This window comes from Acomys russatus, chromosome 1 (genome assembly GCF_903995435.1).
Source record: "Acomys russatus chromosome 1, mAcoRus1.1, whole genome shotgun sequence".
NCBI lineage: Eukaryota > Metazoa > Chordata > Mammalia > Rodentia > Muridae > Acomys > Acomys russatus.
Genome location: NC_067137.1, coordinates 82,130,502 through 82,147,077, shown reverse-complemented (window position 1 = coordinate 82,147,077; position 16,576 = coordinate 82,130,502). Strand labels below are relative to the sequence as shown.

The following is a 16,576-nucleotide window of genomic DNA, read 5'->3' as shown; positions in this document are numbered from 1 at the left end:
TCCTCTTCAGATCCACTGTGACTTCGGAAATTCACTTAAGTCACCCATGACCCAGTTTTCTCTGTAAAGTGGATATTATAAGACTGCATCGGCATTATAAGTCGCTGTGGATTAAGAGAGCTGCTCTGTGGAGAGGCCAGAGGCATTCATGCGTGGTCCTTGTGTTCTCGAAAGCAGTCCCTAAGAAAGGTACCGGAAACAAAGGAGGCGCAGAGGAGTCATCTAAAAAGGACCTCTTGGGCTTTGAGGGTCAAGTTAGAGAACCAAAAGTGGTTCCCAACGCGAGTGAGGGCCACAAGGGGGCGTCCGGAGACGTTAGCGTCATCGTTGCCCCTGGCAACCGTGGTCCTCCGACCTTCGCCAACGCAGACAGCAGCAACAAGATGTCCCTGCGCTCCAGGACCCCCGACAAGGTGTTTGCCAAGGAGAAGATGGCGAGGCCGGCCTCGGTCTCCACCAGCCTCTCCTTGGAGCTATGCACCTTCCCCGCTACCCTGGGCTCCTCGGTAGCGGCCACCGCGTTAGAGCAGCTCTTAGTTGTGGGTGAGAAGTTCCAACAGAGGTTGGGAGCCGCATGGTGGCCTGCTCGGATCTTGGCAGGAGCTTTAGGCACTCTTCCTAAAACCCAAAACATCCCTGGTCGGGGGTCTAGCCGTCTGTTTCTTGTTGGGGAGCGGGGAGTCCACAGGGAGTGGCTAAATGTTCAGTGCATCTGCTCGAGCGCATCTGGGGTGATGGATCACTATAACATATTGGATTTCCCGGGCTTTCCACCTGAACCTGCCTATCTGCTTTCCACTTACGCTGTCTCCTCTTTCCGTCATGGGTTAATTTCCCACCCCTTACTATGGAAAGCTGGAGACTTTAAAAGACAAATAGGAGGAGAAGGAATGCTTAAGAGATACCTGTTCGTTGTAGTAGGCAAAGAAAATCAAATAAAAGACAGCATCTGGAAGATTTGGCCCAAAAATTACCTTGTGTGAGACCAGGCTGACAAAGTGCATATGCTTTGACTCTGGGCTGTCTCCCACGGGCTCATGTTGCGCATGCTTGTTTCCTAACTGCTGGCCTGTTCTTAGGAGGTTGTGAGATCTTTAGGAGGTCAGGTTCAGCTGACTGTCACTGAGCAGATGGGAGGGGACTTTGAAGATCTTAAGCAGCCTCTAGTTTCTACTATCTGTCTGCTTCCCAGGAACAGCTGTCTTAGCTCCCAATGCAGTGATCTGAGATGCCTCTGCTATGCCTTTCCCACGGTGAAAGACGGGTCCCTCTATACCACGAGCAACAACAACAACAAAAAACAAAACAAAACCAAAAACAAACACACACACACACACACACACACACACACACACACACACACCACACACACACACACACACACACACACCACACACACACACAAAACCTTTCTTAAGTTGTTTCAGTTAGGTATTTTGGTCACAGCCAATCAAAAGTTACTAAAGCAATACTTAATCGGTAGGAAATCTCAATTTGTTGGTGCAAGAAAGGGTGTTTCTAGTTGAGAGCAGAAAGTCATTTAGGCCATTAAAAGCATCTCATTGTTTCACTATGATCACCGTATTGCTCCGAAATAAGCATACCTATTTCTGTATGGTGTTGAAGTGGTCTCTCTTTCACCTTCCTAGGGAACTGAATTTAGTTTCGCACTTCTCACTGGATAAGTGGAGGTGAGCATTTCCATGAAAAATGTTGATCATCAGGGACACAAGTCAACCCTATGTAGCCAAGGTCATTGTTAGAACTTGGACCTTGAAATCTCATCTCAAAGTCATTCTTTCTATTCCACCCTAGCACTTACACACAGACATTTTGCACATGCTAATAATGTCTGGAGACTTGGAAAGCTCTTTTTAGTAGAATATCTTTTATTTATTCTTTGCCAGTTTTGTACATGCATACATAGTGCCTTGATCATTCCCACCCCTCACTCTTCTCTCCCGTCCCTCTCGACACCCCAAAAACATGCTTTCCTCGCCTTTATTATTTATTTCTCCCTCTTCTAACCCCACCCCCCCCACCCCACCACTGAGTTCAATTAACTGCTCTTTGTAAAATGTTGACTGAGCTTGTTGGCGCCACCTGGTGCCAGTCTTACATGGGTGACCACAGCTGCAGCGAGTTTAGGAGCTCAGTGGTCACGTCTGGAAGACAGCATGTCATAGCACCCCAGGAATTTCTCCTTAGGAAGAAACTTCATTGACACTTCTTGTTCCTGGGTACAGGTAATCCCAGCACTTGGAGGCAAGAAGAACAGAGGGTCAAGGTCATCCTCAGCTATATGGCAAGCTGGAGACCAGCCTGGGCTACAACTAAAATGATGTATAAGTAAAATTTATCTAAAATAAAATAAAGAGTTCTTGCTCTGGGCTTAGTGAGAAAGTCTATAAATCTTCAGCATGTTTGTGCTCACTTAACTCTAAAAAGGAAAAAAGAAAGGACACAGTACACTCTTGCCTCTTTAACACTCTTGCTTTCACATACATAACTACACAAAGTATAGTTCTGTAGGCGAGTCCGCATTCCCTGGGACTGAGGGCATGTGTTACAATTCATTCTACTGGGAAATGGCAATGGCTGCCAAGTGCATGGGCCCTGGAATCCTACAGGTTGGTTCTAAACCCACATTCTAATACTGATCATGTCTGGTGCCTTTGCACAAAAAAGATAACCTCAAAAGTCTTAGGTTTATTGTCTATGAGATGAGACGCATTCTTTGTCATAAAAAAAAATTAGACAGTGCAGGGCTGTGGGATGTGAGTCAGTGATAGGGCACTTGTCTAGTGTGAAGGAAGTCTTGTCGTCCATTCTTAGCATTGTAGAAGAGAAAAAATGAGAACTGTACAGTACAGATAAATCCTAATGTATCACACCAAACATCTCACATGCAAGAGTACAGGCCTAGAGCCTGCAAAAAGCATCCTCCACTTTTCCCTCTTCTTCACCTTTTATTCTTTCTTCCCCTTCTTATTCAGTACATATCCTGTCTTTGTCACCTCTGCTTGTATTTCACAGTGCTCTTTTCTCAGTACTCACTCCTTAACAGAGGGAGAGGGAGAGGGAGGTATCTTTGAGTGCATCAGTGAACCAAAGAGGATGGAAACCTAATGTCAAAGCTACCAATTTGCAAATGTGCAATCCCAATCTGTGTTTCACACTTCTTGTACAGATATCTTAACTAAAGTGATTTGTGAGTGACTTAAACGTAATGAGCTAATAGGGATGAAGCTATATTATATAAATTCAGGTTTATTGGAGCAGCGTGGGAGGGAGAGGGGGAGCTTACTTTGTGGGTGGGGGGGAAGGGAAGGAGAGAGAGCAGCGAGGTGGGAAAGGGGGCAAGGACAGAAGGACCAAAATGTCTGCATCATATAGTGAAGGGTCTCTGGGAGAGTGGAAGCCCCGCCCCTAGGTAGAGAGCAGGGCATGCCAGCCATTTGGTGTGTGTTTCTGGCACAACATAATTTTATATTTACTATACAAACATACACATATATTCACACATATGTGTGTATAGATATAAAACATTTTTAAAATAACATTGCAGACATGTTAGCTTTTTCTTATTTGTAAATGCTTATTGATATTTCATCTTATTGAAATCTCTTTTTCCTATTGTAGGATATATCTACAAAGATGAATTTAATGAGAGATTTAGGACAATAAGACATATATATATATATATATATATACATATATATATATATATATATATATGTAAGTTAGGATACTATGCAATAGAAAATGTATTAAAAGGAAATTCATAATGTTCAATAGACATTCAAAATAGTGTAAGTTTCAGCATGTGAACTAGTTCATAAAGGGTGAACCAAATAGGATTTGAGCACATATGTAAGAGAGCTTAATTTTCTAATCTTTTGTTTTCCAGAAAAATCTCTTCAAGGTGACTATTTCACATGCAATGAAGAAGTTAAGACCTTTCTTAAGGACATTACTATAGCTGTCAAAAAACTGGTATTGCATTAACTTTAAATTTTATTTTCGTTTTCCTTTTTGATTTTCACTTATACTTTCATTTATCTGTAATTTAGGAGCGAGTCTGTTTAAGTTGCCTAAATAGGTGAACAGGGAAAATAATTACCCTGTGTTAAAAAAAAAATTTTTTTTCTTCAACTTACCAACCACTGTCAGTATAGATTGCTGCTCAGTTTTTCATGCAGAAAACTGACTTATGGATCAGGTGCCAAAGATGAAGAGAAGTCCAATTAGGAAAAGCCACAAGAACGCTGAGAGGGCTCAGTTAATAATGAGTGGGCCATGTGGACAAAGGCTTGGACAGTATATGGAAGCAATAGTTACACCCAGCCAAGCAACAGCCAACACCACTGGCTGGGGTGGGGGCAGGGAATCACATGTGTGTTTACAAGTTAATCAGCTTTCTGTAAGCAATCTCCTTTTCGACTGCCTGCTAGACAGTTTCTTTACATCTGTCTCACTGAAGCAGACAACTGTGCTGTCCTCATATAGGCCTGCCCCTACAGAAGCCAGAACAAAGGAGTGTTCCAATATTTCCTTCTGGAGTGCCACAGACACATCTATCTACCATCTCTGGATGATACCAGGTTAAAATGCCTTCTTGAAACGTTGACATAGTAGAGTCTTTATTTGATTTTTAAAATGGTGAATACAAATCTGTTTTTTAACAAATGTCTAAGAAGGTCGAGAGGGCTGTAAAGTAAGCAACTCAAGTCCATCGATAAGCAGCTGGCTCATTACTATACATTTTATATGATTATGTAAGTATGTAATAACAGCACACAGCCACACTTCAGAATCCCTTGCGTGGACCCATAAGAGCTTTGCCACCTACCATCACCAGCAACCTTTCAAGTTGTTCTTCTTTTCACTTACATATGTAGGAGTCAAGACTTTCATTGTGGCTAATTACAAAATCTAGTCCCTGTCCACTTAACCCATGAGCCAGGAAAATCTCTCAAGTAGCAGACATAAATCCCTCCATTTAAAAAGATATCCAATACTTATTATTATTAAAGTAATATATGTTTACCCTGGAAAATTAACAAAATAAATAAGCAAAAGTAAGAAAATAAAAACCACTATAATTCCATTACCTTCAAATGATCACAACTTTACCCTGCATTGAATTTTATTTTTTGCAGAAACAATACCACGTTGTGTATACAATTTTGCAATCTGATTTTCGGTTGGTGAAATGCAATGGGAGCTTCTTATGTCATAAGCTAGCTATGGCATTTAATTGAGCATTTTCCCCCTTTTAATTGTATCTATACCTAAAAACAAGCAAACGAATCAACCCTCACAAGACTGTTAGATTTATTATAGGTATAAGAAAAACATGGGGGCCACAGAGATGGCTCAGGGGCTAAAAGCACTTGCTACTCTTGTAAGTGACCAAGGTTTGGTTCCCAGCACCCATAGCGTGGTTCGCAACTCCAGTTCCAGGGGATCCATTGCTGTCTTTTGATCTCTGCAGGTACCATATATAGACATGGTACACATATATACGTGCATACAAACATTTCAAAGAGAAAAGAAAAGCACTGTTCGCCTGATTCCTACACGGATATTTATAGGGAATTTTTATTTTTTAGTGAGTGGTCTTCTTAGTGGTGCTCCACTTGTGAGACTCTTTCTATTTAGATGAATTGAAACTGGATGCAGGAAAAGGCACACAGAAGGAAAAGAGGTTCTGAGTGTAAGAAAACCAGCAACAACTAGAGATTCACCAACAGTGACAGATTAAAATACGACTGTAGATCATCGCCTTTCCCTGCTGTCTGCCATGTGAATACAGCAGCGGGGGATGGCTGAAAGAAATGACATTTCAAGCCCCCAAACAGAGAGATCCTTTCTTTGGAAGGAAACATTACTGTTTTGATGCATTAACTTTTATTTTTTTTAATGTATTTTAATTTTTCTTTTTATCAGGAAGAAATGAGGAAAAACACAATAGAGCTTCTGGAAATTGAAAGCATGGAACTGAGCAGGCTCTACTTCCTGCTGGAGACGGTGCCCAGCGCCATTAACAGGGAGCTGGAAGGTACTTCCCAAGTCACAGGCTGCAGGGCCTGTCTGTCACAGGAAAGAGAGAGCCTGGTGCTCCGTAGGCAAGGATTTAATAGTTGTGCATGTGTAAACATCAGTAGAAAGATTACCTGACCTGAACACTGTGGTCTGTAGCAATCTCTCATTTCATTGTAAGTGGAAATAATATATGGACATTTAATTTGCATAATGTTGTTAAATGGATTGAGAAATGGGTCAGCTCATTTCTGATTAATAGTTACACACTTATATTAGGCACTGTGGATGTCCTAAGCCACCATTTCACTTGTTGTTTACATGACGTTGGTGAACCCCAGGTATGTCATACAAGTAGTCCTGTTGTGGCTGGCTTGTTTCACTTAGCATAGTGTGTTCAAGGTTTATGGGAGCGCATGTCAGACTGTGCTTCCTTGACTAGCATTCCACTGTAGATATGCACCACACTTTGCTTATCCATTTGCTTGCTAATGGACAGTTTGTGTCCTTCTTCGGACTTTTGGCTGTTGTGCGTGATGCCATTCACGAACAGTGTCTGAAGGTACAGCTGAACTCTCCTTTTAATTCTTTTGGCTCTATATCAAGAAATGGAAGTGCTGGGTTGTTTGATGATTCTACCTGCAGATTTTTTATAAGATCAGCAATTCTGTGAAGCCACCAGCAGTGCATAGGGCTCCACATCCTTGCCAACATTTGTTATTTTCTGGTTTTGTTTGTTTTAATGAGACCTATTATATTCAGCATAAATTTGAATTTCATTGTGGTTTTAATTTGTATTTTTTCCAATGATGAGTGCCTTTGACTGTCTTTTCCTGTGTTTGTTGGTTAGCTGGATTTTCTGGAGAGGGCTATCTACCCAGGCCCTTTGTAGTTGTCATTCTTGGGTTGTGGGGTTTTTATTACTCTCAATGTTTTATTACTCTTGAGTCCTTACTGGATATACAATTGCAAGTACCCCCTCTTACTCAGGAGATTGCCTTTGCCCTCTGTTGATGGTGATCTTTGATAAAAGCTTTTATTTTGATGGTCTAACTTATCTATTTTTTCTTTTGTCAAGTATGCTTTTGGTATTGATTCAAAGAAATCCCCTAAATCTAATGTTATAAAGCTTTTTTCTTTTCTTTTCTTTTTTTCATTAAATAATTAATGTATTCACTTTATATCCAGTTGAAGCCCCCTCCCTCCTCTCCTCCCAGTCCCATCCTCACACACCCCCATCCCCAAATCACTCCTCCCCTTCTCTGAGGTAGAACTATTCCCAATTTTCTAAGAAACTGGCAAATTGATTTCCAGAATGGCTGTACAAGTTTGAACTCCTACCACCAATGGAGGAGTTTCTCCACAACCTCGCCAGCATGTGCTGTCACTTGAGTTTTTGATCTTAACCATTCTGATGGGTGTAAGTTGGAATCTCGGAGTCCTTTTGATTTCCATTTCCCTGATGACTAAGGGCATTGAATATTTCTTTAAGTGCTGCTTGGCCATTAGAGATTCCTTCGTTGAGAATTCTATGTTTAGCTCTCTACCTCATTTTTTAATTGGTTATTTGGTTTGTTGTCTAATTTCTTGAGTTCTTTATATATTTTGGATATCAGCTCTCTGTCAGATGTAAGGCTGGTGAAGATCTTTTCCAAGTCTGTGGGCTGTCGTTTGTTCTGCTGACAGTGTCCTTTGCCTTACAGAAGCTTTTCAGTTTCATGAGGTCCCATTTATTAATTGTTGATCCTAGCGTTTAAGCTGTTGATGTTCTGTTCAGGAAGTTGTCTCCTGTACCAATGCATTCAAGGTTATTCCCCCACTTTCTCTTCTATTAAATTCAGTGTATCCAGTTTTATGTTGAGGTTTTTGATCCACTTGGACATAAGTTTTGTGCAGGTTGATAAACATGGATCTATTTACATTCTCCACATGCAGACATCCAGTTAGACCAGCAGCACTTGTTGAAGATGCCTTCTGTTTTCTATTGTATGGTTTTGATTTCTTTGTCAAAGATCAAGTGTCCATGTAAGTGTGTGGGTTTATTTATGGGTCTTCAATTCTAACCATTGATCAACTTATTACTATTGTTCTGTAGTACCCCTTAAAATCAAGGATGGTTATACCTCAAGAAATTCTTTTATTATACAGGATTGTTTTTTAGCCGTCCTGGGTTTTTGTTTTTCCATACAAAATTGAGTATTGCCTTTTCAAGGTCTGTAAATCAAGGTCTGTAAAGAATTGTGTTGAAATTTTTATGGTAATGGCACTAATAAAGATGGCCATTTTTACTATGTTAATCCTACCAATCCACGAGCGTGGGAGAGCTTTCTGTCTTCTGATATCTTCTTCAATTTCTTTCTTTAGAGACTTGGAGTTCTTGTCATACAGGTCTTTCACTTGCTTGGTTAGAGTTACACCAGGATATTTTATACTATTTGTGGCTATTATGAAAATGTTGTTTCCCTAATTTCTTTCTCAGCCAACTTATTGTTTGTATAATGGAGGGCTATTGATTTCTTTGAGTTAATTTTGTATCCATCCACTTTGCTGAGAGTATTTATCAGCTATAGGGGCTCTCTGGTACAATTTTGGGCGTCACTTATGCATATTTTCATATCATCTGCAAATAGTGATACTTTGACTTCTTCCTTTCCAATTTGTATCCCCTTGATTTCCTTTAGTTGTCTTATTGCTCTAGCTAGGCACTTTGGGTATTATATTGAAAATATACAGAGAGAGTGTGCAGCCTTGTCTTGTTTCTGATTTTAATGGAATTGTTTTACGTTTCTCTCCATTTAATTTGATGTTGGCTGTCGGCTTATTGTATATAGCCTTTATTGTGTTTTGTATGAACCATGTCTCCCTGATCTCTCCAAGACTTTTAAAATGAAGGATATTGGATTTTGCAAAGGTTTTTCGGTATCTAATGAGATGATCGTGTGAGTTTCTCTTGCAGCTTGTTTATATGGTGGATTATACTGATGGATTTTTGTGTGTTGAACCATCCCTGCATCCCTGGGATGAAGCCTACTTGACCATGCATGGTTTATGATGTTTTTGACGTATTATTGGATTGGGTCTGTGAGCCTGGAGAGATAGCTTGGTAATTAAGATCACTTGCTCCTCTTGCAGAGGACCTGGGTTCAGTTCCTAGCATGCACACAGCAGCTCACAGCTGCAACTTCCATTCCAGGGGATCCAACACCCTCTTCTGGCCTCCATGGGCACCAGGCATTCACATGGTTTACATACACTGACACACAGGCTCACACATGCACACAAATACCAAGAAACGGGTGAATTTTAAAAACTGACTTTAACTCATCTTTTCCTCCAAGAGTATCTTTCAAATGTTTTCATTTGGATTTTGTGGAGATCAAGCCCACTGTCCCACACATGCTAGAGGAGTTTCCTGTCACTAAAACATATTTCCAGCCCCTGAGATTTAAACTTTTAGCTCTTACATTTCGTCCTTAGAATAATCTTTTGTTAAATTTTTGGTGTCAGGCCAGGACCCAACTTCATTTTCCCAGCTGAAGAAGTGTCAGCCAAGGCTCGTGACTGAGTTCCTCTCTAAGAATCACCTTGAGCATAGGGAGCAGCTCTTCCCCCTGACAGCTCCTCCCTGGGTGTCAGAGTTTGTTCAATAACCAGCCACTGTGCCTCTCTTATGAAAGAGTAAGCCAACTCACATTTTCGCTTTCTCTCTCCAGCCTTTCCACCTTCACCTCATCAGAGACATGCCTGAAAGTGTTCTATGTCTTCTGCACACAAACCTTGGAATCTGTTTCCCAAGGACCCAACCTTGAAAGAGCACTTCAAATAAGAAAGCAACGTTTTGTTTGTTTGTGCTTTATTTTTTGGCTTTGGTTTTCTTTGCTTGTTCTAAAGCAGGGTTTCATGTAGCCCAGGCTTGTGTGCTCTACTTCCCTCGTGCTGGGATTATAGGAATGAGATGTTTCATCTGGCATAAAACAGGTGCTTTGTTTTTAAAGCAAGGTGGACCATTCACTGACTCTCAGTTCTAAATCTGCATTTTGGTGTCTGCTTGGACAATCAGGGAGCTGAGACATACAGATCTCCCCCTCTCTGTGATGGATCACCATGACCAAAGCAACTCAGAGAGGAAAGGGTTTATTTCACTTACAGTTCCATGTAACAGTTTTTCATTAAAAAACAGTCAGGGCAGGAACTCATGCAGGCAGGAATCTGGAGGCAGGAGCTGATGCAGAGGCCATGGAGGGGTGCTGCTTACTGGCTTGTTCATCATGGCTTGCTCAGTCTGTTTTTTCATAGAAGCCAGGACCACAAGCCCAGGGATAGCTCCGCCCACAATGGGCTGAGCCTCCTCCATCAATCACTAATAAGAAAATGACCTACAATTGGCTCTTGTGGCGGGATTTTCTTAATTGAGGTTCCTTCCTTTCAGATAACTGTAGCTTGAGTCAAGTTGGTATGAAACTAGCCAGCACCCCCGCCCCCTGCAATGCCTTGCTAACTGACAAGCTGTTCAGCAATGACAGTAGAGGACACAGAGAAGTGTATCATACTGGGACGTATGATAAAGAAAGAAGAGTTTCTTTTTTAGGCTCTGGTGATGGGCTTGGCAGACCCTTTCACTGCTCATGATGCTGACATGCCTCAGTCCTACAAGGCCCAGCAGCTTCCAATGCCCAACATATCTCTATCTCCCAGAACCCTTTGGGACATGACTCTGTGAAGGGCTTCCATCCACTTTCCTTGAGTAGTTATGCTCCCTCTGTGTGGACAAGTCCGCAAGCACTCTAGAGAGATTTCCAGCAAATTCCGTCAGCTCAGCGTCTCATGCATTTTCTTGCTACCCAATAGACCACACCCTTTTAGCAGGTCTGCTTCTTAGGACTGCAGCCATTCCATGTTACTGTAATTTTTGGTTGCACTTAGTAGCTCTTTATAGTAAATGTTTGCTGTTGCATTTACTATGAGAGTTCTGTCCTGCAACTGTATCCTAATTTGTACCACAGGTTATATAATACAGCAGTGTGCTCAGTGTTAACAGTAGTTTGAGAAGGAAAGTACAGTGATACATGAACACAGAGTCAGGGGAAGACACTTAACAGAATGTACTTCAAAGATGTGGTTTAAAATGTTTCTGTTTTACTTCCTTTGGTTGTTTTCTCTGATTTTCCAGATTGAGTTATAGTTATACAAACTAGAAAAATGTGTTAGTAGGAAAAATACACACCACATTAATTTGTAAGGTGTCTGAGGCACGCTGTATGTGTAACTGAAAAGGTTTAATTGGCTTTATATCTCGAAGCCTCACTGCTTGCAGTGTGGTCTGCGGACTAGCATCAGAAGCAGCAAGGGAAGATTTGTCAGGAAAATCAGAATCTGCAGGCACACCCACTGTTTATCCGCAGAGCCTGCACTTAAGCAGCATTCCCCAGTCACAGAGACGTGTAGTGAGACACAAAGTTTGAAAAGCTTGTTAATGCAGTTTAATCAGTGACCTAGAGAAAGATACACTGCTTAAGCAGCTAATAGCCTGTCTGTCTTAGGAGAGCTATCAGCTGGTTGCTGGGCAAGCTGTTGTGTTGAAGTTCGTTGAACCTTTGTCCGTCACATGATGAGTAAACTTCTGAACTTGAGAGTCTAAAGACTTTAATGACTTAGAGCCTTTGGAGACTAAAGGCTCCCATAGTTGCACTGGTTTGGCATTTATTGATAGATAATTTATTATGTATTATATGGGGTTCACCAGAAAAGCGGGTCTGAGGTAATGGCTTTTGCACCATCATATTTTTAGGGTGAATAATCCAAAGAGAAGGATGGAATGGGACGAATAGCACAGCAGAGAAGAGAGAGCCAACATGGAGTGTACTACAAAAGTTGGCTGCAGCGAGGCACAATTAGTTAGTGATGAGAACACACCACCACAAACATACTTCTTCTCAGTAGCACCCACTGTTGAGAGGGAGGAAGTGCTTGTGCCCTGCTTCCTTTTACCAGTGGTCCAATGATCGCCCCTCCTCCTGAGCTTTCTGAACACACTTGCATAGGTGTGGTGCCTAAAACAAATCCTGTAGGAGAAACAACAGGAAGTCCTAGGCAGGTGGTAAGAAGGGTGTGGGGCCAGTGAGATGCAGGTGATGTGGGACCATGTCTGGTCATTATAACAGCTGCCAATGTCAGTGAGACTGAGATGGTCCAAAGTGGTCATTGCAAAGTGCTTGGTACAGAAACATAGTGAAAAATATACTTCAATGAGTAGGAAAAAAGTCTACTGTTATGCTCTTCGTCAAAATGACAGCCACATTTTCACTTGCTTTTAAGAATCTATCAGAGATGCTCGCAGACTAAATCTTTATGAGATAAATACAATGAGAAATAAGATTGGACAAATGGATAATGAAGTAGAGTTTCTAAAGACAAGAATAAGTGAGCTGAAGAAAACAAACAAAGCGCTGGGGTAGGTATTTTCTTAATTCAGTATTTGAGAAACTGGGGGTGTTCACTGGCAAACCATGTGCTTACTTCCAAGGCCCCTCCCAAAGTTGAAACTTACAGGGTTTTTAAGTTTCTGCTCTTACAGAATTATGTTTGCAACCCTTCCCTGCTCTAAGAAAAGCCCTCTTATTGGAATAATATTGTAAGTACATATCAGGCCAGTTCTGTTCTAGCTAGTTCACTTCCTTAAGTATCTTCAATTGTGCCTATAATCTACTGGAGGCCGAGGTTGGTTTCCTGGAGAGAGTTCCAGGCTTTAGGTATAGTTGCATGAGGCCGTGGATGTAACTGTCTGTATCTTTACATCTCCCAGCACCCTTTCTTTATTCCTAAGCTGTTGCCTTGAGCCAATACTTTATCCCCTGGGCTTCATTTGCTGTATCTGTAAAACAGGATTCAGACCACTTGACCCAACATAGTCTATAAAAGGAACCTTTATCCTAAAAGAAGAAAACATTAAAAGGTTTGAAGAAGAACTTAGCACCATAAGCAAATTTGCATGATTGATGCATAAATATCAGAATGCTAATTTTCTATGTTGAGAAATGTTCAAAGAAACCCCATCATAGCAGGAAGGTTGGTGCATAGGAACTTGTAAGAGCTCAAGGCTCATGGGCTTGCTTCCCAAACTAGGCTCTCAAAACACTTGCTCTGCCATGTATGTCATGAATGAGGCTCATAGTTATATGATTAAGGAATAATGAGTATTCTAACCCCTACTAAGAATTCACAATGCAGTTTTATGCATGGATGGTGCTAGCCACCATTTACAGAGATAACTGTAGACTATTTCTAAACCAACAACCCGAAATAGAACATGCAGCTGGACACATCAAGTGACATCACTCCTTTCTGCTCCTGTGGCTTTGGGGCTTGAGTGAACATCAGAAGTGGAAGAGGGCTTGTTTAAACACAGACTGCTGGAATTTGGTGGGTCTGGCAGGTAGTAGGATGGGGATAAAGATCAGCATTTCTAATAGGTTCCAGTGGCACTCATCCTGCAGGTCCAACATGGCAGGAGAATCTCTGCTGTCGATAAGTCTTCAGGGAAAGACAAGGTACAGATAGAGGGTGGTGAGTTGCTGAGATAGAATCATAGCTATCACCTGTTGTGTCTACTTTTCAATGTAGGATGCATTATCCAGGCCTCACAGGCTCTGATGACTGGTGGTAAGACTCTCCTATCTCTTCCTCACTGCTGGGCAACCAGAAACTATGGAAGCCTTTGGGTGTGCTCTCCTTAGGCCTGCATCTTGTTTGTGAGTGCTCTCTTCTCAAACCACCAGTACCACCATGACCACTACTACCATGACCACCACCACCACCACTACCATCATCACCATCACCACCACCACCATCATTACCACCACCACTACCACCACCATCACCATCACCACCACCACCACCACCATCATCATCACCATCACCACCATCATTACCACCACCACTACCACCACCATCACCACCACCACCACCATCACCACCACCATTATCACCATCACCACCACCACCATCACCACCACCACCACCACCACCACCACCACCACCACCACCACCACAACCACCACCACCACTACCATCACTACTATCACCACCACCACCACCATCACCACTACCATCCCCACCACCACCACCACTACCGCCATCACTATCACCACTACAACTACCACCAACACCACCAACACCACCATCACTACCACCACCACTACCACCACCACCACCATGAATAGTTGGGGTTTTTTTTTAGCTTGACTTGATTTCTTCCTTGGACTGATTCCCTTTCCAGGTTTCCCATGCTTGACTCACAAAGCACTCTCTCACTCCCTCACCAAGCCTTTCACTTGGGCTCTTTTGTGATATTTATTCTTCATTTGGCCTTTGCCAAATAAACCTCCCAGTAGCCCCTGTCTATTTTCCCAAGGCTTCAAGTACCCCTCCCCAAACCTGCTTCTAATCCTGGGGACTTAAACTTTAGGAAAGGTCACTATACTGCAAGAGCTTTTAAAGAATGAAACAGAAAGATGACATCAGTTATTCCTTGCTCCAGTCTCTCTTTGTTATATCTGTGCTTGATGTTTCTCCCAGCATTCAATTCTTCCTCTGGCAGGTGAGGCCCACAGTGCATGTGTGAGATACAGCACTCATTTTGTGCTCACATCTGGGGGAGAAGATGAGAAGCAGGTCTCAAGCTCTGCCTGAGCAGCAAAGACTCTTGCAGCCCCCTCTTTCCCTAGGTTCTGTCCAGGCTGTGTTTCTCTAGAAACGCGATAGAACGGTATCTGTCCTTGGTTTAATGACCTGCCTCAAAACACTCATCTGGTCAGATCCCACTCACTTCTTCCAACCAACTTTTGACTCATACTTGAAGCTAAAATGTCATCTAATATCCTGGTACGTGGGGCTAGGTGGGGTCATGTGGGATCAGGTAACTGACATTTTAGCAGTGACTAAAAATGTTGCAGGGTGGACACTTAACTCTGTTTTCTTATATCCGTACCAAGTTTAAATTCAAATCACAAAGACAATGAGAAAACAAGTATGTGTTATACTGCCCTTCCTTGTGAGGGCTGTGTCGCCCCATAGTCTCTAAATTCCTCTCATTGTGAAATGCCATTCTTTTATGCCAAGAGCCTTTCCTCTCTCCTAGCGTGAAGCAAGCAGAGCTGGCAAAGGAGCACGCAAAGTTGGTCCTGTCGCTGAACCAAACCCTGGAAGAAAAATCCGTGGCCACTATTTACATAAATGACATCTATACCAGAATAAACTTTGAGAGAGAAGAAATAGCACTTCAAAAGCAATGCATACAAGAGGCAACCCAGTTAATAGAAAAACATAAAACAGAGTATTTTGAAAAGAAAGACTTTCTAGCCTCCCAGGTAAATGGTAGGATTTATTCTTTTTGCATTCAGAATTACCTTGAATCTGAAGCAGGCCATGGCAAAGGTCATCTTCATCCTCCAGGCTACCTGGTAAATGCACATTATGACTTTCCTCTGGGAACTTCTGACCAGCACTGGTGTGAGAAGCTCATGGTCTGTTGGTTTGGTTTGATGGGTTGAGGTTTTTGTTTGTTTTTGGTTTTGTTTTTTTGATTTTTTGTTTTTTGGTTTTTTGTTTGTTTGTTTTTGAGCCTCTTGGAGAAGCCATTCATTTGTATTTATTCATTCAGTTCATGGGACCGAATCCATGGCAGGGCCCATGTCTCTGAAGTGGCTTCATACCACCATCCTTTCTCTAAGTCCCACTTCTGTGTACACAGAACCTAGGACTCAGGAAAAGCACCTGCAAAAAGCCTGCAGTTCCAGCCACAGCAGCCTGAGACAGGAGTAACCTTCAAAAGGGGCTGCCAGACCCCAGAGCACAAAAAGCAAACTCTCTCATGAGGCCAGCCACTTCCAGAGGTCAGGCACAGAGGTAGCCACTGCCTCAGCTGCCCCTGAGGAGGCTGCACAGCTGCTGGGCTATGTCAGTCAAAGTCACCACTCCACTGCTTGCTGTTCTTTTATTTATCAAGGCTCCTTGGTTGCTCTGGGAACCGTAGAGCTGTCTCCATTCTTACTCTACAGAAAGGAGCCAAGCTCAAGATGGAAACAGCTACAGAGTTTTCGTTGTGTCTTTTCCAAGGTGGGAGTTGGCATAAGCTCAAGGACTTCCTTCATTTAGGCCCTAAGCCACCAGCTTCCACCTCCAGACGCAGGAAATCAAACTCAAGCTTAAAAGATGAAACATTATATGGGAAGGGAAGCAGGAAGATTAAATTATTATTGCACTGCTTTTTACATTTTTATGGGTTTTTTTCTAATTTTCAACCGAATTTGACTCCTATATATCTGCCCCCTAGTGCATAGATATTAGGATCACATTCATTCAAAGGAGCTACCCTGAACCACGTGGTCAGTGCCTTAGATGGAAAGACAGACAGACAGACATAAGCATTCACAGAACTGTAATTCAATATGCCTCCTTAGGCCTTTCTGTTCGCTCCTACCTTGTTCGTCATCATCCAGTTTGCTGAAATATAGGTTTGTTTGCTTTTAACAAG

At 42.2% G+C, this 16,576-nt stretch overlaps 1 protein-coding gene across 1 annotated transcript in view; it reads left to right on the top strand.

The window, feature by feature from the left end:
• Positions 1 to 383: 383 nt before the first annotated feature.
• Positions 384 to 16,576, top strand: part of Ccdc175 (coiled-coil domain containing 175) — a 57,330-nt gene continuing 41,137 nt past the window's right edge. The window contains exons 1-5 of the mRNA XM_051146607.1: positions 384 to 543; positions 3,911 to 3,996; positions 5,953 to 6,064; positions 12,361 to 12,496; positions 15,182 to 15,410. Coding sequence (XP_051002564.1) covers positions 384 to 543; positions 3,911 to 3,996; positions 5,953 to 6,064; positions 12,361 to 12,496; positions 15,182 to 15,410 — 723 coding nt within the window. The remainder of the gene's footprint in view (positions 544 to 3,910; positions 3,997 to 5,952; positions 6,065 to 12,360; positions 12,497 to 15,181; positions 15,411 to 16,576) is intronic.